The sequence below is a fragment of the Salvia miltiorrhiza genome, chromosome 7, assembly GCF_028751815.1.
Source record: "Salvia miltiorrhiza cultivar Shanhuang (shh) chromosome 7, IMPLAD_Smil_shh, whole genome shotgun sequence".
Classification (NCBI taxonomy): domain Eukaryota; kingdom Viridiplantae; phylum Streptophyta; class Magnoliopsida; order Lamiales; family Lamiaceae; genus Salvia; species Salvia miltiorrhiza.
Window position 1 is genome coordinate 1,966,717 of NC_080393.1, and position 26,711 is coordinate 1,993,427.

At 36.5% G+C, this 26,711-nt stretch overlaps 3 protein-coding genes, 1 long non-coding RNA gene and 2 pseudogenes across 4 annotated transcripts; 5 read left to right on the forward strand and 1 right to left on the reverse strand.

The window, feature by feature from the left end:
* Positions 1 to 2,646: 2,646 nt before the first annotated feature.
* On the forward strand, positions 2,647 to 5,768 carry LOC130991490 (heat shock 70 kDa protein 8). Its single transcript, XM_057915747.1, has 2 exons — positions 2,647 to 2,888; positions 3,779 to 5,768. Exon 2 carries the CDS (start codon positions 3,799 to 3,801, stop codon positions 5,512 to 5,514), a length of 1,716 nt encoding a protein of 571 aa, XP_057771730.1. The 5' UTR covers positions 2,647 to 2,888; positions 3,779 to 3,798; the 3' UTR covers positions 5,515 to 5,768.
* A 3,746-nt stretch (positions 5,769 to 9,514) lies between these two features.
* Positions 9,515 to 13,340, forward strand: LOC130991493 (amine oxidase [copper-containing] alpha 2, peroxisomal-like). The gene is made up of 5 exons (XM_057915748.1): positions 9,515 to 10,323; positions 11,201 to 11,585; positions 11,655 to 11,768; positions 12,336 to 12,859; positions 13,051 to 13,340. Exons 1-5 carry the CDS (start codon positions 9,566 to 9,568, stop codon positions 13,220 to 13,222), a joined length of 1,953 nt encoding a protein of 650 aa, XP_057771731.1. The 5' UTR covers positions 9,515 to 9,565; the 3' UTR covers positions 13,223 to 13,340.
* LOC130991496 (uncharacterized) lies at positions 13,086 to 14,485 on the reverse strand. The gene is made up of 3 exons (XR_009091155.1): positions 14,359 to 14,485; positions 13,810 to 13,870; positions 13,086 to 13,193 (listed from the first exon to the last, which is right to left on the reverse strand). It is a non-coding gene; the product is annotated as an uncharacterized LOC130991496 (long non-coding RNA).
* LOC130991492 (amine oxidase [copper-containing] alpha 2, peroxisomal-like) lies at positions 14,211 to 25,741 on the forward strand (annotated as a pseudogene).
* On the forward strand, positions 16,726 to 18,135 carry LOC130991494 (amine oxidase [copper-containing] alpha 2, peroxisomal-like; annotated as a pseudogene).
* LOC130991495 (primary amine oxidase-like) lies at positions 21,842 to 22,921 on the forward strand. The gene has a single exon (XM_057915750.1). It carries the CDS (start codon positions 22,457 to 22,459, stop codon positions 22,763 to 22,765), a length of 309 nt encoding a protein of 102 aa, XP_057771733.1. The 5' UTR covers positions 21,842 to 22,456; the 3' UTR covers positions 22,766 to 22,921.
* Positions 25,742 to 26,711: the final 970 nt, after the last annotated feature.

Below are 26,711 nucleotides of genomic sequence, written 5' to 3' on the forward strand. Positions count from 1 at the left end.
ACAATTTCATTGCTGTAACATGTTCTTGATGCCAACTGTGAAGTTTGTGGGCAACTTTAACTGCACAATTCGACTATGCTACATGAATTTATGTACTACGTCGCGTTTTCTGTAGTTCGTGTTTCATTTCACCGATACATGTCATGTGGCGAAGTCGAGTTAAACATCGGATTCGAGCAACACCATTTTCTTCTTCTTCTTGTGTTGCAATATCTTTGTAGTTGATCTAGCAATGAATTGTTGAATTTGGTCATCTTTTTTATCTGTCATGGAAAAGTCTGAACTAAAAGAGTAGAAAGTTGAAAGAAAAGACAAAAAAGATAGATATATTGTTTCTATTGCCTTTTCTGTTGAACTTGAATAAGCAGAGTCATTTTCATGTCTGAAACTTGTAGATTGCTTTGCTAGGTAAAGATTGTTAATTATTTGCCAAGAATGTCAGAAAAGTATTTTCATACAATTTCGTCAAAAGTTTATCACCAACTCTTAGTATTAATATTACATATATGGAAATTATATGTTACTCTTATCATGCACTGCTCTAACATAATGATTCATGTAACATGTATCTTTGACTTCTCTCATTTCCCCTTTATTTACTGAAGTTTAAATTCCTCTATTGAAGACAAAGGATGATATTTTTATTTTATCAATACAAGTAGATATATGTTATTGTAAATCTAGCATATTAAGAAGGCAAAAGTTCAAACACCAATTCTACAAGATTCTTCAACTCACATTAGCCTAGGGCTGGCTGTAAAGAAACCAAGCCGCTCGCGAACTATTCGGAGCTCGGCTCGTAAAAATCTCGTTCAAGTTCGTTTAGAGAAGCTCGTAAAATAAACAAACCAAACTTGAACTTAGTAGCATTCGGCTCGTTAGCTCGTGAACATGTTCGTCAAGTGATTCAATTTGAAAAATATAAATTATTAGTAGACACGACTTATATTTATCCACTAAAATTAATAATAATTGTATTGAATTTCTAATTAATTTTGTCTGTTATAAGAAAATAATTAATTTATTTTGAATAAAATAATTTATTTTTAAAATAAAATAATCAATATTTTAAATATAAATATAAATTTAGAAAGTTTGTATAGGCTCGTGAGCCTCAAAATATTCGGTGAGTAAAATTCGGGATTCAAGTACGGTTGCAATATTAGCAAATAAAAGAACTGAAAGAGAAACTATATAGGTAGCAGCAGCTTAAAAAGAAATTTCAATCGTTTTAACATATTTGGATACTTTAATGGAATCGATTAGTTTGATAGAATTTTGAAGGCAATTAAACATGTGTTTTATATAGTATTAAAAAAAAAACCATGTTTAAGTTTATTTATTTTGTTTACGACAACAATTAGAGACAGACCTGCCATGGGCCAAACCCAAGGCCCATTTTGATTGAATCATTATTTAGTCCAAATTTGGCCCATGGCATAACACAGTTTTAAATATTTGCCTTCAAAATTCTATCTAACTAAACGATTCGATTAAAGTATCCAATTATATTTAAAATGATTGAAATTTCTTTTTAAGCTGTTGCTACCTAGTTTCTCTATAAGTTCTTTTATTTGCTAATATTGCAACAGCTCTTGAATTTGAAATTAAAAATAATAAAAACTGTCAAATCAACCAATGACATTGATAAGCTCATAATATGAGCTATCAGGGCGAATCGGTATCCAGCATGGGACGGTGGGAGTACCGTTGTACCCCCCAAAAAATAAAATAGTAATATCATATGATATATATAAAATATATTATTTAATACTTCCTCCGTCCGCGATATCGTTTCCAAATTGTGGACAGCACGAGTTTTAAGAAAAGTGGTGGATAGTAATGGATATGTAATGAGTGGAGTTTGAGTCTTACTATTGTTGTGAGTGGAAGTTTGTGGACCCTATTTCTATAAATGAAAGTGGAAACGATATCGCGGACGAACCGAAATGGCAAATGTGGAAACGATATCGCGGACGGAGGGAATATAATTTTGTACCCCTACCAATAATCAAATGAGAAAACTGATCAGCCATTTCTTTATTTTTATATATTATTTGAATTTGAATTTTTCCTTTTTTTTTTTTTAATTAATCGAGGGCCTCATATGATTAATAAAGGTTGCTGCACTGCGATGATTAAGTAATTAAAAAAAAAAGTACAAACCAAACTAAAAAACTGAAGACAAACACCGATAATTTATTTGACGATTTACGCATATCCTCATAGACAATGCAAAACTTAAAAATTTAGGGTGAAATTGTGTCAGAGTTTTGGAGTTCAAAAAAAAAATTACTACTCCTGAAAACAATTTATATTTATGATATTAATTTTTCGTACCCTCAATTAAAAAATTCTGGATCCGTCACTGTCAGCTATAATTGTGGTACATCTAACATATAAATATATTTATTTAATTTATAAGCATATATACACATACTTCAATATTGGAGTAAATTACAATGACAAATTTGAATTATATACAGTCGAATTCCAATCGTAGTGCCCTATATTAAATACAAAACATGATCCATATAAAAATTTCTAAAATTTAAAAATTTGAAACCTAATGTATTCCAAATAGGAAAATGGTAAATTATTAAATATTGTTCCTAAACTATAAATATGAAAAAGAAAAAAGAAACAAAAATGGGAACACGTAATCATCTCTCACAGTCTCTGGGAAGCTCTAGAGAATGCGAGCGAGAGCACCTTCGCATATACTGCTTTTCCTTCCCATTTCTTCTGCAACTTTCTACTACTTCAATCGCCTCTTCCTTTCTCATTTTCGAGCAAATTCCACAAATTAAGCTTCTTTAATCTCGCTTCAGCTATTCCTCTCTTCTCGATTGCTTCTATCTTGCTCACTTTGTTCCAAATTCTAATCGGTTAGTAGTTCTTCAATGACACACTTTTGACGCTTTGTGTTTTAAGCATTTTCGCTTTTGCGTTGATTAAATGATTATGTTTAATAATTTGTTCTATTTTTTTTGGTACTCTTCAATTTGGTTTGATTATCACGTTCTGGAATGACAAGTTTTTGGAATAGAAATTGAATAAGGAAGAGAAATTTCGACTTAGGTTTGTTCGTTCATCTGCATCATGATTGTCTAGATTTCCTTTTTCATGCCACTTTTAGTTTTCTCTTCCATTGGTGCATGGTTGTTTATTTCATTTCATAATTACTCAGTGATAGGATTTTTATAATGGAGGGTTTGGAGATTTGATGAGTGTTCTAGATCTTTATAATAGATAGAAAGTACATTAATTTCATCACTTTGTGTTTGTTGAAAAGCCTGAGTGACATTACATTCTTTGCAACTTGGTTAACTCGAACAGAGTGTTCTAGATGAATTGAGGAATGAGAAGCCGTTTGATGGGATGTGCGTTACCATTTAACGAACACGAGCTTGGTGTTTTCGAGTTTTCGTGCAATGAGCTGTGTATTGAGGCAATGCACAAGCTTTGAAGAGGCATATGAGAGTGATCAAAGAGATAGGATCTTTTTTAATTTCTTTTAAATTTGTTTTATGATTAGATGGATTGTTATATTTTGTAGGCAATCTTTCATTCACGATAGGATTATCGTATCTACTTAGTAAGAGGGATTCATGTACGTAGATTGTGTATTAATTAATTGCAGTATACAATCATTTCATCGTGTTCACTTTATTTTTCCATTCTTTATTCATACAATTAGTCCAACATACTCTATTTTGCGGTAGAAAGAAACATTCTTTATTCATACAATTTGTCCAACATGCTCTATATTTTGTAGGCAATCTTTGATTTTCAAGAATGGCGGAACCAGCATATACTGTAGCATCTGACAGCGAAACTACTGGAGAGGAAAAATCTTCTTCGCATCTACCAGAAGTAGCAATCGGAATTGACATTGGTACTTCACAATGTAGTGTTGCAGTCTGGAGTGGCTCCGAGGTGGAACTTATCAGGAACACACGAAACCAGAAGTTGATGCGTTCGTATGTCACCTTCAAAGATGAGATTCCTGCTGGAGGCGTGAGCAATCAGTTGGCTCATGAGTATGAGATGCTATCAGGGGCTGCAATCTTCAACATTAAGCGTCTGGTTGGTAGAGTTGACACGGACCCCGTTGTTCATGCGAGCAAATGCCTCCCCTTCCTGGTGCAGACCTTGAACATCGGTGTGAGGCCGTTCATCGCTGCACTAGTTAAGAACATGTGGAGGTCTACTACTCCTGAAGAGGTTCTTGCAATATTTCTCATTGAGCTGAGAACAATGGCTGAGCTCCGGCTGAAGCGTCCTGTATGCAGTGTTGTCTTGACCATTCCAGTGTCGTTTAGTCGGTTCCAGCTGACTCGGGTCGAAAGAGCATGTGCCATGGCTGGTCTTCAAGTCCTGAGGTTGATGCCCGAACCAACTGCAGTCGCATTGCTGTATGCACAGCAGCAGAACGTACACGAGAACATGAGCAGTGGAAGCGAGAAAATCGCTGTTATCTTCAACATGGGTGCTGGATTCTGCGATGTAGCAGTCTCTGCCACTGCAGGAGGAGTGTCGCAGATAAAAGCCTTGGCGGGAAGTGCAATAGGAGGCGAAGACATACTTCTAAATACGATGCGCCACCTCCTACCTGACATGGACAGTCACTTCTCGACCCGTGGGATTGAAGAGATCACGAGGATGGGGTTGCTTCGCGTTGCAACGCAGGATGCTATCCACAAACTCTCCTCCCAATCTAGTGTTCAAATCGATATTGACTTGGGGAACGGGAGAAAGATATGCAAGATTCTTGATAGGGCAGAATTCGAGCAAGTGAACAGAGAAATCTTTGAGAAATGTGAGAGCCTTATCAAACGGTGCTTGCTCGATGCAAAGGTGGAAATAGGGGATATAAGTGATGTTATCCTTGTTGGTGGCTGCTCCAACATCCCGAAGCTGCAAAAGATCGTTACGGGCGTCTGCAAAAAGGATCCATACGCGGGGATCAACCCGTTGGAGGCTGCAGTCCGAGGGGCAGCTCTAGAAGGCGCGGTAGCTACTGGAGTCAACGATCCTTTCGGGCATTTGGACCTTCTAACAATTCAGGCAACACCACTGAGCATTGGAGTGAGAGCAGATGGAAACAGCTTCATCCCGATCATACATCAGAATACGACGATGCCAGTCAGACGCGACATGATCCTCACGACCGTGCATGACAACCAAGCCGAGGCTTTGATCATTGTCTACGAAGGTGACGAGAAAGCCGTGGAAAAGAACCATCTCCTGGGCTATTTCAAGCTCACAGGGATACCACCGGCACCAAAAGGCGTCCCGGAGATTAACGTGTGCTTGGACATCGATGCATCAAATGTTCTGAGAGTTTTTGCAGGAGTGATCATGCCGGGAGCGCAGAACCCTGCAGCTCCGGTCATGGAAGTCCGTATGCCAACTATAGACGACGGCCATGGCTGGTGTGCCGAGGCGCTCAACGCAACTTATGGGTCTACTCTGGATTTGGTGACGGTGCAAAAGAAAGGTATGCATTGAGGAATATGTCATATGTAAATTTTCACAGGATGTTTTGCTAGTTTCTAGTTTCAGTTGTGTAACAATCTGCAGTCATACAATAATCTTGGTTTCAACCTTCAAGAACATTTATTGGATTTTGAAGGTGAAACATTTTCATGGGAATGTGTTGTTAAAATAAGGTGGTCTGGTTTTAGGACTGTCTTAGCTGATGTTGCAAGTGTGTGTGTGTGTGTGTGTGTGTGTGAGATATATATAGATGATGTTGAGGCTAATCTGAGTTGAAGAATCTTGTATAATTGTTGTAACTTGTGGCTTCTTAGTTTTAGCATCTCATTTGTTATAACGGCATAATGTATCTACATAACTACATGTATTGATAAAATAAAAATAAAATACTTAGAAGATCCATCATCCTTTTTCTTCAATACATGATTTATATTAGTAAATATTTAGTAAATATGAATCAAAGTTAAACTTATTTTATTTATTGAATTATGTAAATTACAATATCTCTCTCGGCTTCTGCCGATGCCGCCCCCACCTATGCTCCGGCGATCAGCCGCCCAACGCCACCGAACTCACGTCTCTCGCAGCTCCCTCTCTCGGCCGTTACCGCGACGGAAACAGCGCCGCTCAACTGCTGCCTCCACCTTCGTCTCTCCGGCTATCCAGCAGTCATACACTCAATTTCCCCTATTTGACTATTTCTTTTCTAATTTCTTATTATCCTTCAAATTTCTTATTTTGAGAGGCTTGTTGTTTTGTTTTGTTTCTAATTTCTTATTATCCTTCAAATTCATGGGCTTTTATAATTATATTAATTTTTTGGCCCAATATGTAGAATAAGGCCCAATGCAAATAAGCTCAAATAAATAATTTATTTAGGCCCAATTTATACTAAAAGTAATTGAGAATATAACTTTATGTTTCAATAGGTATAACCTAGACAAATTCATAGACTGAGCATATAATGAAATTTTCGATGTCTTCACAATAATTAAAATTCAAATAATTCAAAGATAAATAATTTCAAATAAATAAATTGGTTTCAGAATGTCACACTTTTATTCTACTTTTTTGAATTAACACTATCCCTATAAATAGTACATTTATTTTATTTACAATAATTTTATTAAAACATGTGTTCATCCTTAAAAAGTTGTTAAAATTATAGAAAGACTTGGATCATTGTCTGACAGATCAAGTTCAATCACAGAGATCAAGATCAAATTCAATATGTTACTTTGTTTTTTTCTATACAAATATCATTCACAAGGTATGCATATTAAAAAAATAAAAAAAATGTTACAATTTCATTATAGAAAGACTTGTGTCATTGTTGGTAGAAGAAGTGTTGTATTATTTAAAACAGGTGTACAAAATAAATACAAATTCCAGACACATAAAAAAATATCTAATAGATATAATTTATATGCAATAAGAAAATAGCATTTTAATGGTAATTTTTTACCGTCAAATTTTCTATCTCCCACTATTCTATCCATTTAACCCACTATTTTCTATCCATTTAACTAACTAATATGTTGAATTAGACTATTCTATCCATTTAACCCACTATTTTCTATCCATTTAACTAACTAATATGTTGAATTAGCCGTCATTCTCTCTTCTCTCTCTCTTTAATCTTTTATCTTTTTCTTTTTTGATATTTTCAATTTTTTTTTTTTCACTTTTAGAGTTTTTAAAATTTGTACACTTTGATTAATAAAAAAAATATTTAATGTGCATATCAAATTAAAGATTATGACAAGCTTTGATTTAATTTATAATTTTAAAATAAAAAAGATATACAAATTAAAAGTTTCAAAATTAACTCTCTCTCTCTCTGTCTCTGTCTCTATCTCTCTCCAAGTTAGATTTTTTAAGGAAGCTAGCTTTTGAATTTTTTTTTGGTTATTTGCGTAATATATTTTGTGAAATCATGAAAATTAGTACTATTTTATCATGCAAGAAAAGTATTGCATTATTTTTTATTATGATTTTTTTCTCTAACTATTTTCATGTTTTAATTTTTCATGAGCTATTGATTAATTGTTTCTTTTGTGTTATAGTGTTTATAGTTTTTTTATATGTAGTAGAGAAATACAAATTATAGTGCATTTAATTGTTTTCATATATTTTGTCGTATGTTTGGACTGCTCTAATAATTTATTTCATATTAATTGTATTTGAAATATGAAATTTGAATAATATACAATTGAGTTTTACATGATTTTTAAATGTAATAATTTTTTTTTTTAAAATTCAACTAAGGTGTAGGAAATTGTATTAGCTAGTTCATTCTAGAATATACATAATATTCAACTAATTGTAATATTTTTTCAATATACATAATTTTCAAAAATGACGGTATCTTGATAAATTTATAGTACTATAATTTATTTTTAAAAATTTTAAATTTATTATTGGTTCGTCTCCACATGTTCAATTATAGTTCTTCGGTACCACTCCACATGCTTTTTTGTTATGTTTCATCGTATATCTAAATCAGAGGTGCGCGCGGTCCAGAACAATGGTCCATAGAGTTATCCCCAAGCCAAAAAAATGTGACATATATTGTTGGTGTACAATACTTGCATCGGTTACTTATCTCACTTGGCTTCTATTCTTTTTCTTTTTTGGTCTACCGGGCATCTTCAATGTTAAAAATATGAAAAATATGAAAGTTCATGTCTTTTAATAAGAAATTGAAAGTTCATGTTAAAATTCAAAATGGAAGGAAAGTTGGTGTATTTAAATAGCAATAACCTTTTTTTTTATTGCACTGCACCTGACTCTCTCAGCGTTACCGGAATTTAAGAGGAGATGAAGGAGATCAGCGAAGATGGCAGACCCATGCACGACTTTAGGCAGCAGCGAAGCGCCGAAGCCTACTTCTAATTACCTGGGAAGGACTTTCGATTGGGAAGATATGATGAAGCTGCTGGTCTCCGATGAGGTGCGTCGCGAGTTCGACACCCTCCGTCGCACCTTCAACAAGATTAACACTCAGTCTAATCCATGTACAATAAAAACTTTCATTTCACTTTCTTAAACCAAACATCCCCTTTGTGATTTAAATGATTAAGTGAAAAAGTGTTATAATAAGTGGAAATTTTAGGTCTAATTTATTTACTCACAAACTCAAAACTCCGTCAATTAACTCTAGAAATCTTGTCAAACATTAACTCATTTTTTTAAAAACCAAACATTAACTCAGATTAATTGAACTCCATTATTATATCACACCTGTCGCAATTCGCTCTTTATCTTCAATGTGTCGGGTCACCATTGTCGTAGTTTCTTAAGCAGAATAATCACGTGCAGCTCCAGACTAAATTCAACCATGTTGAATATCTTGTGCCACTTTTGCTTGTATCTTTGCGTTGATAATATTACAGATCTGTTGATTTTGCTTGTGTGCGTGTATATGAGTGTTTTGTCTTATATTTGGTGATATCTTGAAGTTTCCAGATTATCTTATTAGCAAATATTTTATAAAGTTCCAATTTTACCATTCAAATTAAATTTATGTCCACACACTTCCCTTTATATATATAAAGATTTTCACTTTTATTCGTTATTTTCATTACTACGGTTAACAAATTTAAAACATTGAAACATATATTTTTAAATTTTATTTTTTAAAATAAAAGTTTAGTATAAACACACGAAAATTATAGTGCAGTAGTGGATCCCATCTGGATTATTATACTCCTCCGTCCACAAAAAATAGTCTATTTTTATTACGTCAATAATATTAATCCCTTTATATTTTTAGACAATATTCCACCAATTATAATTCTTTATACATTTACTTTTTATCTATTATACCACAGGATATACACATTTATCCACTCAAAATATAATTAATTATCAATATTAACACTACTTTTTAAGTGAGACCATTTCTTTAGTCATAATCCATCAAATCACTTCTATGAAAATTTGTGTCTTTTCCTTTTATTACTAATTTATTTTGTCAAGGGAGGGAGTATATTTATATGCCATCACACAATCATAACACACAAAAGAAATATTTGTGCTTGGCAATCATACCAAAAAAAAAATGCTTCCATCACTAAAAAATATCATTCTCTTCATCATCTTCTTCTTCCAAGCTCTAACCGCCATTTCACACCAAAATCATCCTCACCCCTTAGACTCCCTCACTCCATCGGAGCTCAATCAAGTTGGACTCATCGTCAGCGCCCATTTCTCGAACACGAACCGCAACGTGAGCTTCCACTACGTCGGCCTAGACGAGCCGCACAAGTCGGAGGTCCTAAGTTGGCGCTCCGATCCCGCCCGGCTCCCGCGTCGCAGAGCATTCGTCATGGCTCGCATCGATGGCGGCAGCCACGAGATCATCGTCGACCTTCTGCGGAAGTCGGTCGTCTCCGACCGATTGCACCGAGGCAGAGGCTACCCTCTCTTGAACATCGAGGAGCAAGACGCCGCGAACAAGCTGCCGGCGTCGTATGCTCCTTTCATAGCCTCCGTCGCGAAGAGGGGGCTGAAGTTGGAGGAGGTGGTGTGCACGAGCTATACGGTGGGGTGGTTCGGAGAGGAGCGGAGCCGGAGAATGATAAAGCTTCTGTGTTACTATATGGATGGGACGGTTAACATCTACATGAGGCCTATTGAGGGCATCAGCGTCGACGTTGATCTCGATCGGATGGCGATCGTCGGCTACCACGACCGGGGCGTGGTGCCGGTGCCGAAAGCTCAAGGGACGGATTACACCGGCGGTCACTCATCATCCATGGGGAGTCATGCTTTACCAAAACATGGAGTGGGTTTCACTTTGGATGGACAAGTTTTGAGGTAACAAATTAGGGTTGCATTTAACTGATCCTTCTTTTTTATGAATAGCAAAGAGTGAGTGTGTGCATGGCACGTCATCAATAGATTTCGTATCCGCAAATAACTTCGTATATTTTCTTTTTGGGCCTTTGCCCAGACACTACTCTCAATTAGGGATGACAATGGATCCGAGATCCGATCCGAATTCGCGGATCCAGACCCTTTTTTTCGGATTTAGACCTTGCAAAATTTGGACCCGGCGGATCTGGACCACTCTCCAAAAAATCGGATCCGGATCTGGAGTAGTTGATATAAAACCCAGATCCGGTCCATGGACCCGATTATATTTAAGTATATAATATTTTTATTTTTCCAACCCTAAACTCATTTTTATACTCCCTCCGTCCGCCAAAAGTGGGGCACAATTACTAAATCGGGCGTCCGCAAAGAGTGTACCACTTTCCTTTTAAGGAAATGGTCCCACCATCCACTTTAATCTTTTAACCTTCCAAACACTCTTTATTTACAAAAAAACCCACTCCAAATTCGATCTCAACCACATATCTCATAAAGTGGTGGGGCCCTTACTCCACTACATCAAAATCATCACAAATTTTATTAAATACCGTGCCCACCTAAAGTGCCCCACTTTTGGCGGACGAAGCGAGTAATTTTTTTTTCTTGTTTATTGTTTTGATAAGTAAAATGTGGAGTATCTATTTGATGAAAATGCAATATATATACAGATGAATTGATAGTTCTAATTGCAAGTGAAACTAGACACGAAACATGTTTATGCAATATTTAAGTATTTTCTTTTACTACTCCATATGATTTTAGCTAGAATAGAGCAGTGTTGCCTCATTTTTTTTTAATACTGACTGTGGTATTGTTGTAGATGGGGACTTTGGGAGATGCATGTATCATTCGACATTAGAGCTGGTATAGTGATATCAATGGCGTCACTTTACGATGCTGAAAAGGATAAGCAGAGGAGGGTTATGTACAGAGGATTTGTGTCGGAACTCTTCGTGCCATACATGGACATAACCGAGGATTGGTACTACCGAGCTTTCTTCGATGCAGGTGAATTCGGAATGGGACTCTCTGCAGTGCCGCTTGTACCTTTGAAAGACTGCCCCCGAAACGCCGTGTTCGTGGACGGCCACTTCACCTCAGGCGACGGCACGCCTGCACGAACCCCGAACGCCTTCTGCATATTCGAGAGATATACAGGCGACGTCATGTGGCGCCACACCGAGATTGCTATACCGGGCAAAGTGGCAAGTCATGACTTACTCTGTGTTAGCTTATGGAGAGTTTCTCACTTGAGTTTTGATGGTTTTGTGCAGATAACGGAGGTGAGGCCGGAGGCGAACCTCGTCGTGCGAATGGTATCGACGGTGGGGAACTACGACTACATTGTGGATTGGGAGTTTAAGCAAACCGGTGTCATTAGAGTCAATGTGAGTGATGAGATGATGAATCAATATTCTTTAATTTGGTGTGCTTGTGTTGGCCAAACGGTAAGGGGTTAATGCTCAAGTCTAAAGGTCTTGGGTTCGAGTCTCATGACTCTCATGTGGTGCCGCCTTTAAAATTTCTTTATTTAATACAATTAGTTTATCAAAAAAAAAAATTAATAATTTGAGTAGTATGTATCCGAGATGGGTTAATTGCATATAAATACATCAATTTTAGCCAAAATTCATTTTTTACGCGTACTTAGAAAAGTTCAATAAAATACACGAACTTTATTAGTTGTTCAATTTTGACTCTGACGAGCGACGTAGACGCCATATAGACGCCACATAGATACCACGTAGACGCCATATCATTTCCAGTGAGCCAAGTAGATGCCGTGTCATTTTTTAATTTGGAGAAAATGAAATTGGAGAGTCAAAATTGGACAATTAATAAAGATTGTTTATTTTGTTGAACTTTTGTCAAATATGAATTTTGGCCAAAATTTGTGTATTTACGTGCAATTATCTCATTCGAGATTGATGCTTGCATCTGTATTGTGTGAGTAGGTGGGGTTGACTGGCCTACTAGAAGTGAAGGGATCAAAATACACACACCAGAAGCAGATAAAAGAGGAAGTATATGGTCCAATATTAGCAGAGCACTCAATAGGGGTGAACCATGATCATTTCATGACCTTCCATCTTGATCTAGACGTTGATGGCGAGGCCAACTCCTTCATCAAGACTAACCTCAAGACGACCCGTGGGGCGAGGAGGAGCTACTGGAGGGCCGAGAGCGAAGCAGCCAAAACTGAATCCGAGGCAAGAATCAGGCTTGGTTCGGAAGCAACAATATTGTCAGTCGTGAATCCAAACAAGAGGACTAAGGTAGGCAACAATGTGGGCTACAAACTGATGCCGGAATCAGTAACCGGCCCCCTTTTATCCGACGACGACTATCTCCAAATCCGAGCAGCGTTTACTAAGTACAACGTGTGGGTTACGCCCTACAACAAGTCGGAGAAATGGGCTGGAGGGTTGTTCACTGATCAAAGCCATGGAGATGACACTTTGCTTACTTGGAGCCAAAGGTATATTACAATGAAATGAAGTTGTATATGGTTTATGAGTTTGATCATTTTTCACTCATTTTGTTTGATTGATGCAGAAAAATAATTAATTTAACTGAGACGTCCAAAAATAATATTGATCATATTAATTAAGTCGAAAAAAATATTTGGGCCCCCCTGACTGAAAAGTCTGGCTACGTCACTGGATGCAGGAATGAGAAGATTGAGAACAAGGACATTGTGTTGTGGTACACATTAGGCATCCACCACGTGCCGTGCCAGGAAGACTTTCCGATCATGCCGACGCTGACTTTGTCGTTTGAGCTCCAGCCAACGAACTTTTTCGAGCATAATCCTAGGCTCCACACAGAGAAAAATATGTGAAATTTCTATCTACTGCAAAGCAGAGTATGTTGGACTAATTGTATGAATAAAGAACGAAAAAATAAATTGAATACAATGAAATGATTTTAGAGGTGGTCTTGGGTACACCCGGGTTAAACCTTCACTTTTCGAAATTTCTCTTCCTCATTCAATTTCTAATCAAAATACTTGTCATTCCAGAACTTGATATCAAACTAAATTGAAGGCAAATGCAGCATAGACAATTAAATACCAAAAAAAAATAGAGCAAATTATAAAACAGAATCAACGCCACAAAGCGTCAAAAAGAGTGTTATTGAAGAACTAACCGATTAGAATTTTCAACAGCGAGCAAGACAGAAGCAATCGAGAAACAGAGATTAAAGAAGCTTAGTTTGTGGAATTTGCTCGGAAATGAGAAACAGATATTAAAGAAAGAAGCTTAGAAAATTTGTTTTATATACTCTCTTGGTTTCATTACAAATGTTCCATTACTTTTGAGTAAAAAGGTTAAGAAATAGTAAATTTTATTACAAATGTCTCGTTAATTTTGGCTAGAGAGATTAAGAAATAAGTATATGTAATATGCAGACATAAACAAATCTTACGTGTGTGTATATATCTTCGACTGTAATGTGCAGACATAAACTCCCCACATGAGTCACGTGTCTGCCAAATTAAGCAAAAAAAACAAAAAATTTAAAACGACGTTTAATTTTTCACCATTTATTTATCATTAAAGATTCATTGTGTCACAATTAGTATATCTCGTAATGATTTTCTCAAAATAAAGTAAGAAATGAAATAAAAAAGTTATACTATTGTTTGTTTGACTCAAGAAAAAAACATAAAAAATGAGCTAACAAATTGTAGTAGAGAATAGAGATGTATTTGCAGCGTGCGTGAGTTGGCCTATCAGGTGATTAATGTCTAATGCTTGAGGTCTTGGATTCGAGTCCATCGACATGTGGTCTTTAAATTTCTTTATTTACTTGTGTAATCATTATAAAACAGACCATTTATAATGAGTCAACTCAAAATAAAATACAATATATGTCACTTTTAGTGGGATCAGATGGATTACTTTTTATAAGCCATCACTCACTACTACAAAATGAACCATAACAAAATAAAATATTTGTAATTGGAAATCGTACCAAAAAAATGCTTCCATCACTAAACAATCCTATCTTCTTCTTCTTCTTCTTCATCTTCATCTTCGTCATCTTCTTCTTCCAAGCTCCAATCGCAATCTCACTCCAAGATTCTCCTCACCCCTTAGACTCCCTCACTCCGTCGGAGCTCACTCGAGTCGGCACCATCGTCAACGCCCATTTCTCGAGCACGAGCCGCAACGTGAGCTTCCACTACGTCGGCCTAGACGAGCCGCACAAGCCGGAGATCCTCCGTTGGCACTCGGATCCCGGCCGGCTCCCGCGTCGCAGAGCATTAGTCATCGCTCGCATTGACCGGAGCAGCAGCCACGAAATCGTCGTTGACTTTATGCAAAACGCGGTCGTTTCCGACCGATCGCACCAAGGCGGCGGCTACCCTCTCTTGAACACGGAGGAGCAAGACGCCGCGAGCAAGCTGGCGACGTCGTATGCTCCCTTCGTCGCCTCGATTGCGAGGAGAGGGCTGAAGATGGAGGAGGTGGTGTGCATGAGCTTCACCGTGGGGTGGTTCGGAGAGGAGCGGCGGAGCCGGAGAATGGTTAGGGTTATGTGTTACTATATGGATGGGACGGTTAATCTCTACATGAGGCCTATCGAGGGCGTCACCGTGGCCGTTGATCTCGATCGGATGGCGATCATCGGCTTCCACGACCGGGTCGTGGTCCCGGTGCCGAAAGCTCAAGGCACGGATTACACCGGTCGTGATCGGCCGTACATGGAGAGTGAAGGTGGTGTTGATGAGGATGCAAGTTTCACTTTGGATGGAAATGTTTTGAGGTAATAATAATATATGTTACTTCATTTGTTGCATTACTATTTTTCCTACACTCTTTTGGATGTATATATGCATGTCATGAAATGTACTCCTTCTGATCCATCCCACTCTAATAGATTCGTTTTTCTTTTTGAAACGTCTCATTAGAATTATAAGCTCGTTTTCTATTTTGAGTAAATAAACAATATACTTAATTGGTGTAAACTACACCACTTTTCTTCTAAAAAAGTAAGTTTCTTAATTAATTTTCGTATCTAAAAGAAATGAACCTATTAGAATGAGACGGAGGGAGTACAGTATAAGTTAAGTGACCCATAAATTTTATAAACAATAATTAAGGACCCCAGGTTCAATCAAATCGAGCTATTAATCTTTATCTGAAATAGTATAAGATTCGGTCAATTATTTTTATTCTAATCATATGAGGTTGGCTAAATAATTAATAAAGTAGCGAAATAAATTAATATGTTAAAGAATTAGCCGGCAGCATTCAGCTCATTTTTTTTAATGATTAATTTCTTTAGAGATAATGACCTACTCTAGCCCATTTCATGCAGCCAAAGGATTTTTTTTCAATGAAGATACAAGATTAGGAATAATATTATCATTTTTTAGCATAAATGTACTAATACATTATTAATGATTTTTTAAAAGAAATAATTCAAAATTTCGCAATCATTACACAATTTTACGAAATTAGGTGTAATAGCATAAAATACACGATTATACAGTTTTCACATAATCGTATAATAGTCGAGAAAAACCGTATAGAGCGATATTTTACACTGTTACAGAATATATATTCGCAAAAGTGAGTAAAAAAGAGTACAAAGTGTATAATGGTAAAAAAAAAATATGTAATCGTATATTTTACACTATTACACGACACAACGATATTTCGGTCACAATGTCTACTATTTCCATAATTTTATTTTATTACACAATTGTTATAGATGGGGAGGTTGGGAGATGCATCTATCATTCGACATGAGAGCTGGTGTAGTGATATCAATGGCGTCCATTTTCGACGCTGAGAAGGAAGAGCAGAGGAGAGTGATGTACAGAGGATTTTTGTCGGAACTCTTTGTGCCATACATGGACTTAACCGAGGAGTGGTACTTCCAAACTTACTTTGATGCAGGTGAATATGGACTGGGACTCTGTGCAGTGCCGCTTGTACCTTCGAAAGACTGCCCCCAAAACGCGGTGTTCATGGATGGCTACTTCACCTCAGGCGACGGCACGCCTGCGCGAACCCCTAACGCCTTCTGCATATTCGAGAAATATGCAGGAGACGTCATGTGGCGCCACACCGAGCTTGCTATACTCGGCAAAACGGCAAGCCATCACAAACAACAATATGCATATATACTTACTAGGTATATTTTTATCTTGTGTTTGTTTATGGAGTTTGATGGTTGTGCAGATAACGGAGGTGAGGCTGGAGTCGAGCCTCGTCGTGAGGACGGTATCGACTGTGGGGAACTACGACTACATTGTGGATTGGGAGTTCAAGCAAACCGGTATCATTAGAGTCAGTGTGAGTGTTGAGATGATGAAGCAAGTTTCTTTAAGTTAAGCAGTATGTGTCCAAGATTGACAGCTAATCGTTAAAACATGACCGTAACTTTCAGTGTTTTCAGAAAGAGAACCATAGGTTACAGAATTTGAAAATGAGAACTATAACTTCCATTTTTTTTATATTTTCACTCCTATTTCGGAAAATGAGGAATTTGGCAAAAGGTGACATGGCACGACCACATCAGCACCAAAAAGCCCAATTTTGGTTTGGGCCTGAAATAGGAGTGTGTAAATGTAAAAACTGGAAGTTATAGTTCCCATTTTCAAATTCTAGTAACATATGGTTCTCTTTCTGAAAACAGTGAGAGTTACGATCCAGTTTTAACAATTAGCTCCCGAGATTGATGTTAATTTGTGTGAGTAGGTGGGATGACTGGCTTGCTAGAGTGTGAAGGGATCAATGTACACACACAAGGAGCAGATTAAAAGAGGAAGTGTATGGTCCAATATAGCAGAGAACAAAATAGGGGTGAACCATGATCATTTTTTGATCTTCCATCTTGATCTAGATGTTGATGGTGAGGCCAACTCCTTGATCAAGACCAACCTCAAGACCTCCCGCGGGGCGAGGCGGACGTACTGGAGGGCCGAGAGCGAAGCAGCCAAAACTGAATCCGAAGCAAGAACTCAGGCTTGCGTTCGGGAGCAACAAATGCTGTCCGTGGTGACCCCAACAAGACGACCAAGATAGGCAACAATGTGGGCTACAAACTGATGCCCGGATCAGTAGCCGGCACCCTTTTACCTGACGACGACTATGTCCAAACTTCGAGGATCTTTTATTAAGTACAACGCGTGGGTTACGCCCTACAACAAGTCTGAGAAATGGGCTGCAGGGTTGTATACTGATCAAGCCATGGTGATGACGGTTGGCTGCTTGGAGCCAAAGGTATATATCCGTCCCACTAAAACTGACATGTATTTCATTTTGGATCGTCCCACTATAAGTGGTCTGTTTTCATAAATGGAAAAATTTAACCCTTACAAAAGTGTGACGCCTGCCACTTTTAAAAATTTTACACATTTTTCTTAATTTCCGTGCCGAAAAGTTTTTGAGCCACTTATTGTGGGACAGATGAAGTATATGGTTTAGGAGTTTGATCAATTTTTTTTCCTCTTTTGATTTGGTTGATGCAGGGATAGGGAGATTGAGAACAAGGACATTGTGTTGTGGTACACATTAGGCTTCCACCACGTGCCGTGCCAGGAAGATTTTCCGATCATGCCGACGCTGACGGAGTCGTTCGAGCTCCGGCCATCCAACTTTTTCGAGCACAATCCTACGCTCTACACAAAGTAAGAGAGGGAAATCAGAAATCGTGCTAGCTTAAAACTTTTCAGTTCAATAGTATCTTTGTCCAAATATGCCTCTTGATCAAATAAAGATTCTAAATTCTTGCTTTTATGTGGCTCTTTTCAAATTTAGAAATTAATTATAATTCACGAGTCTTCCCTCAAGATAAGTAAAAATTAGATGTTGATTTGTATGTGGAACAATAAAACTCCATTGTCCTACTCTTCGATACTTGTATTATGGCTCCGTGTATTGGTAACGAATGTTTTGACCTTCCTCTCTATTTATAGAGGTCTGAAGCTATAAGATCAAGGATGGAAGGCTGAAAACATGGGTTACACTTGAGAGACCCCAAAGTAAAACTCATTTCTGAGCCCAAAGCATAATTGGAGATCAAGCATAAACTATTTTTCTTATTTTCATGTAATTTCTTCATGTTTTTAATACTCATTCCATAACTGCTTTTTGTTTGCTTGCAAAACTAACACACATCATTCTCTAAAATAATATAGGGTAGAACTTTAATAAAGAGGAGATCTAGAAAACAAAATGCTCCTCCATCCACAGAATAATTGCATCACATCACAATTATAATTAGGTGCAAAATATTATAATAATATATAAAAAAATTAATTAAATTATGTTTTTGTACATCTTTATTAATTGATTGATAAATAACATATTAATCTTAATAGTGATAGGTCATTTAAAATTATAATTAAGAATTAAGAAATATAAAATAAAGAATAATTGCAAATGAAAGAGATTTATGACAAATTCAAATGGTTGAAGTTTTAAGATAGCGATGTAGAAGATAGAATATTTTTTCTATTATTACCACTCTTTACTTTCTAGATCCAACGATTTTTTTTTTTTCCATTTTTATGAGTTTAGTAGCATCACAATAAATACATATGTGTGTGCGCGCGCACACATATATATAATATTTGTCAATAATTACTTTTTATTTATTTTCATGAGATTAGTAATATTTATAATTATTATTATTATTGTCACTCACAAATCGTTTAATAACATCACATCACAATTATAGTAAGTGCTAAATTATTATAATAATATGTAAAAATAAATTAATTAATTTATGCTTTTGATAACATCTTTATTTATAGATTGATTAATAAATATTAATGTTAACAATGATATGTCATTTATAATTATAATTAAAAATGAAGAAAATATACAATGAAAAATAATTGCAAATGAAGAAAATGTGAAAATTCAAATGGTGCAGTTTTAGATTGCCATGTAAGAAACATATATTTTCTTTTAATTACCTATATATGATTTAATTTTTTTATGTATATTATTATATTAATCTCGTCCTGTCATGATTGTGTAATTTCAAATAATTATTTTAAGATTCAACTCGTTTTCTTTACTAAAACTTTATTAGAACCATCATGTGAAATTCTCGTCCTGTCATTATTAAATTCCTAGGTCAATCCCGGCCTAAATCATGGTTTAACTGCTGGTATTATTAGATAACCCTATCTTTATCCGTTCACCATCATCATCTAATTACGTGTGTATATATATCTTCGACTGTAATGTTCAGGCATAATCTTCCCACGTGCGTCCACGTGTCCCAAATTAATCAAAAACAATAATGAAAACGACGGTTTACCTCAATTGGTGTCTAGTTTCAATTTTTTGATATCCTTCCCTTCAATATTAATTAATTTTGTACGCTTTAGCGTGATTTTATAATTTATTATCGTCCCTAAAAATCTGATGCAACGGAGATGATACGATTTTTTTAAAAGTATGATAATTATATTTTGAGTGGATATTGAGTCTCACTATTTTATAAATAATGAGTGAGGACGGTCATTTTCGAATAAGAAATACCACAATTTTAAGAATGTACCGATATGATAATAAGATCATAATTTTCAGGACATATGAAGTATTTTTTATTGCTTATTTTCCCTTTTACTGATGCCGGAATCAGTAACCGGACCCCCTTTATCCGACGACGACTATCTCCAATCCGAGCAGCGTTTACTAAGTACTACGTTGGGTTACTCCCTACAACAAGTGAGAAATGGGCTGGAGGGTTTGTTCACTGATCAAAGACCATGGAGATGACACTTTGCTTACTTGGAGCCCAAAGGTAATATATATTACAATGAAATGAAATTGTATATGGTTCTGAGTTTGATCATTTTTCACTCACTTTGGTTTGATTGATGCAGAAAAATAATTAATTTAACTGAGACGTCCAAAAATAATATTGATCATATTTAATTAAGTCGAAAAAATATTTGGGCCCCCCCTGACTGAAAAGTCTGGCTACGTCACTGGATGCAGGAAATGAGAAGATTGAGAACAAGGACATTGTGTCTGTGGTACACATTAGGCATCCACCACGTGCCGTGCCAGGAAGATTTTCCGATCCTGCCGACGCTGACTTTGTCGTTGAGCTCCAGCCAACCAACTTTTTCGAGCAGACTCTAGGCTCCACACAGAGAAAAATATGTGAAAGCTCTATCTACTGCCAAAGTAGCGTATGTTGGACTAATTGTATGAATAAGAACGAAAAAATAAATTGAATACGATGAAATGATTTTTAGAGTGGTCTTTGGGTACACCTGGGTTACACTTTCACTTTTCGAAATTTCTCTTCCTTATTCAATTTCTAATCAAAATACTGTCATTCCAGAACTTGATATCAAACCAAATTGAAGGCAAATGCAGCATAGACAATTTAAATACCCAAAAAAAATATAAAGCAAATTTTTTAAAAACAGAATCAACGCAAAAGCGAAAATGTTTAAACACAAAGCGTCAAAAGAGTGTTATGAAGAACTAACGATTAGAATTTTCAACAGCGAGCAAGACGAAGCAATCGAGGAAACAGAGATTAAAGAAGCTTAGTTTGGGAATTTGCTCGGAAATGAGAAACAGATTAAAGGGAAAGAAGCTTAGAAAATTTGTTTTATATACTCTCTTCGTTCATTACAAATGTTCCATTACTTTTGAGCAGAAAGATTAAGAAATAGTAAATTTCATTACAAATGTCTCGTTAGTTTTGGCTACAGAGATTAAGAAATAAGTATATGTAATATGCAGACATAAACAAATCTTACGTGTATATATATCTTCGACTGTAATGTGCACACATAAACTCCCCACATGAGTCACGTTTCTACCAAATTAAGCAAAAAAACAAAAAATTTAAAACGACGTTTAATTTTTCACCAATTATTTATCATTAAAGATTCATTGTGTCACAATTAGAGATAATTTTTCACCAATTATTTATCATTAAAGATTCATTGTGTCACAATTAGTATCTCGTAATGATTTTCTCAAAATAAAGTAAGAAATGAAATAAAAAAGTTATACTATTAATGTTTGTTGAGGTGATCTTGGGTACACCCGGGTGTACCGTACAACCGAGTTATACCTTCACTAAAATTTTGACCCATACCCTGATTTGAATCCATATCCTAACCCAACCCATATAAATAATACTATTATGGATACGGGTCAACCCGGTTGTACGGTACACCCAGGTGTACCCAAGATTTTGTGATGTTTGTTTGACTCAAGAAAAAACCATAAAAAATGAGCTAACAAATTGTAGTAGAGAATAGAGATGTATTTGCAGCGTGCGTGAGTTGGCCTATCAGTAGGTGATTAATGTCTAATGCTTGAGGTCTTGGATTCGAGTCCACATCGGCATGTGGTCTTTAAATTTTTTATTTACTTGTGTAGTTTATTAAAAAAAATGTATAAATTAGTTAAAATTGATAAAGCCTACATTTTTTAATTTTATCATTTATAAAAACAGATCATTTATAATGAGCCAACTCAAAATAAAATATGTCACTTTCAGTGGTATCAGATGGATTACTTTTTATAAGCCATCACTCACTACTTGAAAATGAACCATAACAAAAGAAAAATATTTGTACTTGGAAATCATACCAAAAAAATGCTTCCATCAATAAAAAATCCTATCTTCTTCTTCTTCATCTTCGTCATCATCTTTCTTCCGAGCTCCAATCGCCATCTCACTCCAAGATTCTCCTCACCCCTTAGACTCCCTCACTCCGTCGGAGCTCACTCGAGTCGGAGCCATCGTCAACGCCCATTTCTCGAGCACGAGCCGCAACGTGAGCTTCCACTACGTCGGCCTAGACGAGCCGCACAAGCCGGAGATCCTCCGTTGGCACTCGGATCCCGGCCGGCTCCCGCGTCGCAGAGCATTAGTCATCGCTCGCATTGACCGGAGCAGCAGCCACGAAATCGTCGTTGACTTTCTGCAAAACGCGGTCGTTTCCGACCGACTGCACCAAGGCGGCGGCTACCCTCTCTTGAACGTGGAGGAGCAAGTAGCCGCGAGCAAGCTGGCGACGTCGTATGCTCCCTTCGTCGCCTCGATTGCGAGGAGAGGGCTGAAGATGGAGGAGGTGGTGTGCATGAGCTTCACCGTGGGGTGGTTCGGACAGGAGCGGAGCCGGAGGATGGTTAGGGTTATGTGTTACTATATGGATGGGACGGTTAATATCTACATGAGGCCTATCGAGGGCGTCACCGTGGCCGTCGATCTCGATCGGAGGGCGATCATCGGGTTCCACGACCGGGTCGTGGTCCCGGTGCCGAAAGCTCAAGGCACGGATTACACCGGTCGTGATCAGCCGTACATGGAGAGTGAAGGTGGTGTTGATGAGGATGCAAGTTTCACTTTGGATGGAAATGTTTTGAGGTAATAATAATATATGTTACTTCATTTGAGTAAGCAAGAAATTAGAGTCACATTTGTTGCATTACTATTTTCCCTACACTCTTTGGATGTATATATGCATGTCATGAAATGTACTCCCTCCAATCCGTCCCAGTCTAATATATAGATTCGTTTTCCTTTTTAGAACGTTCCACTAGAATAGATTCGTTTTTTATTTTGAGTAAAAAATATATATATTAATTAGATCACACCACTTTCCTCTCGTGTTCACAGGAAGTGCGTCTATTAGAGTGGGACAGAGGGAGTATAATATAAGTTAAGTGACCCTTAAATTTTATAAACAATAATTAAGGACCCCAGGTTCAATCAAATCGAGCTATCAATCTTTATCTGAAATATATAGTATAAGATTCGGTCAATTATTTTGATTCTAATCATATGAGGTTGGCTAAATAATTAATAAAGTAGGGAAAATAAATTAATATGTTAAAGAATTAGCCGGCAGCATTCAGCTCATTTTTTTTAATGATTAATTTCTTTAGAGATAATGACCTACTCTAGCCCATTTCATGCAGCAAAGGGATTTTTTTCCAATGAAGATAAAAGATTAGGAATAATATTATCATTTCTTAGCATAAATGTACTAGTACATTATAATTAATGATTTTTTAAAAGAAATAATTCAAAATTTCGCAATCATTACACAATTTTACGAAATTACTGTGTAATAGCGTAAAATACACGATTATACAGTCTTCACAAAATCGTATAATAGTCGAGAAAAACCGTATAGAGCGATATTTTACACTGTTACATAATATATTTTCGCAAAAGTGGGTAAAAGAGTACAAAGTGTATAATGGTAAAAAAAAATATGTAATCGTATATTTTACACTATTACACGACACAACGATATTTCGGTCACAATGTCTACTATTTCCATAATTTTCTTTTATTACACAATTGTTATAGATGGGGAGGTTGGGAGATGCATCTATCATTCGACATGAGAGCTGGTGTAGTGATATCAATGGCGTCCATTTTCGATGCTGAAAAGGAAGAGCAGAGGAGAGTGATGTACAGAGGATTTTTGTCGGAACTCTTTGTGCCATACATGGACTTAACCGAGGAGTGGTACTATCGAACTTTCTTTGATGCAGGTGAAATCGGGCTCGGACTCCGCAGTGTCGCTTGTACCTTTGAAGGACTGCCCCGAAAACTCTGTGTTCATGGATGGCTACTTCACACGACGGCACGCCTGCGCGAACCCCTAACGCCTTCTGCATATTCGAGAAATACGCAGGAGACGTCATGTGGCGCCACACCGAGCTTGCTATACTCGGCAAAACGGCAAGCCATCACAAACAACAATATGCATATATATATGCTTACTAGGTATATTTTTATCTTGTGTTTGTTTATGGAGTTTGATGGTTGTGCAGATAACGGAGGTGAGGCCGGAGTCGAGCCTCGTCGTGAGGACGGTATCGACCGTGGGGAACTACGACTACATTGTGGATTGGGAGTTCAAGCAAACCGGTATCATTAGAGTCAGTGTGAGTGTTGAGATGATGAAGCAAGTTTCTTTAATTTAAGCAGTATGTGTCCAAGATTGACAGCTAATCGTTAAAACATGACCGTAACTTCCAGTGTTTTCAGAAAGAGAACCATATGTTACAGAATTTGAAAATGAGAACTATAACTTTCATTTTTTATATTTTCACTCCTATTTCGGAAAATGAGGAATTTGGCAAAAAGGTGACATGGCACGATCACATCAGCACCAAAAGCCCAATCTTGGTTTTGGGCCTGAAATAGGAGCGTGTAAATGTAAAAAAATGGAAGTTATAGTTCCCATTTTCAAATTCTGTAACATATGATTCTCTTTCTGAAAACAGTGAGAGTTACGATCATGTTTTAACAATTAGCTCCCGAGATTGATGTTAATTTGTGTGAGTAGGTGGGGATGACTGGCTTGCTAGAAGTGAAGGGATCAATGTACACACACAAGGAGCAGAAAAGAGGAAGTGTATGGTACAATATTAGCAGAGAACACAATAGGGGTGAACCATGATCATTTCTTGATCTTCCATCTTGATCTAGACGTTGATGGTGAGGCCAACTCCTTGATCAAGACCAACCTCAAGACCTCCCGCGGGGCGAGGAGGAGCTACTGGAGGGCCGAGAGCGAAGCAGCCAAAACTGAATCCGATGCAAGAATCAGGCTTGGCTCGGGAGCAACAATGCTGTCCGTGGTGAACCCGAACAAGACGACTAAGATAGGCAACAATGTGGGCTACAAACTGATGCCAGGATCAATAGCCGGCACCCTTTTACCTGACGATGACTATGTCCAAATTCGAGGATCTTTTATTAAGTACAACGCGTGGGTTACGCCCTACAACAAGTCTGAGAAATGGGCTGCAGGGTTGTACACTGATCGAAGCCATGGTGATGATGGGTTGGCTGCTTGGAGCCAAAGGTATATATCTGTCCCACTAAAAATGACGTGAATTTCATTTTGGATCGTCCCACTATAAGTGGCCTGTTTTCATAAATGGAAAAATTTAACCCTTCAAAAAGTGCGATGCCTGCCACTTTTAACAATTTTACACATTTTTCTTAATTTCCGTGCTGAAAAGTTTTGAGCCACTTATTATGGGACGGAGGGAGTATATGGTTTAGGAGTTTGATCAATTTTTTTTTCCTCTTTTGATTTGGTTGATGCAGGGATAGGGAGATTGAGAACAAGGACATTGTGTTGTGGTACACATTAGGCTTCCACCACGTGCCGTGCCAGGAAGATTTTCCGATCATGCCGACGCTGACGGAGTCGTTCGAGCTCCGGCCATCCAACTTTTTCGAGCACAATCCTACGCTCTACACAAAGCAAGAGAGGGAAATCAGAAATCGTGCTAGCTTAAACTTTTCAGTTCAATAGTATCTTTGTCCAAATATGCCTCTTTCTTGATCAAATAAAGATGTTAAATTCTTGCTTTTATGTAGCTTCTTTTCAAATTTAGAAACTAATTATAAATTCACGAGTCTTCCCCTCAAGATAAGTTAAAATTAGATGTTGATTTGTATGTTAGAACAATAAAACTCAATTGTCCTGCTCTTCGATACTTGAGAGAGCCCGAAGTAAAACTCATTTCTTGAGCCCAAAGAATATTGGAAATCAAGCATAAACCATTTTTCTTATTTTCATGTAATTTCTTCTTGTTTTAATACTCATTCCATAACTGCTTTTGTTAGCTTGCAAAACTAACACACAGCATTCTCTATAATAATGTAGGATAATTTTAATAAAGAGGAGAAAACAAAATGCTCCTCCATCCACAGAATAATTGCATCACATCACAATTATAATTAGGTGCAAAATATTTGTAAATAATATAAAAAAATAATTGATTTATGCTTTTGTAACATCTTTATTTATTGATTGATTAATAAATATTAATGTTAAAAGTGATATGTCATTTATAATTATAATTATAATTAAAAATTAAGAAAATATAAAATAAAGAATAATTGCAAATGAAAGAGATTTATGACAAATTCAAATGGTGAAGTTTTAAGATAGCGATGTAGAAGATAGAATATTTTTCTATTATTACCACTCTTTACTTTCTAGATCCAACGATTTTTTTTTTTTCATTTTTATGAGTTTTATTTATTTTCATGAGATTAGTAATATTTATTATTATTATTATTATTGTCACCCACAAATCGTTTAATAACATCACATCACAATTATAGTAGGTGCTAAATATTTATAAATAATATGTAAAGATAAATTAATTAATTTATGATTTTGTAACATCTTTATTTATTGATTGATTAATAAATATTAATGTTAACAGTGATATGTCATTTATAATTATAATTAAAAATTAAGAAAATATAAAATGAAGAATAATTGCAAATGAAGAAAAATTGTGAAAATTCAAATGGTGCAGTTTTAGAGCCAT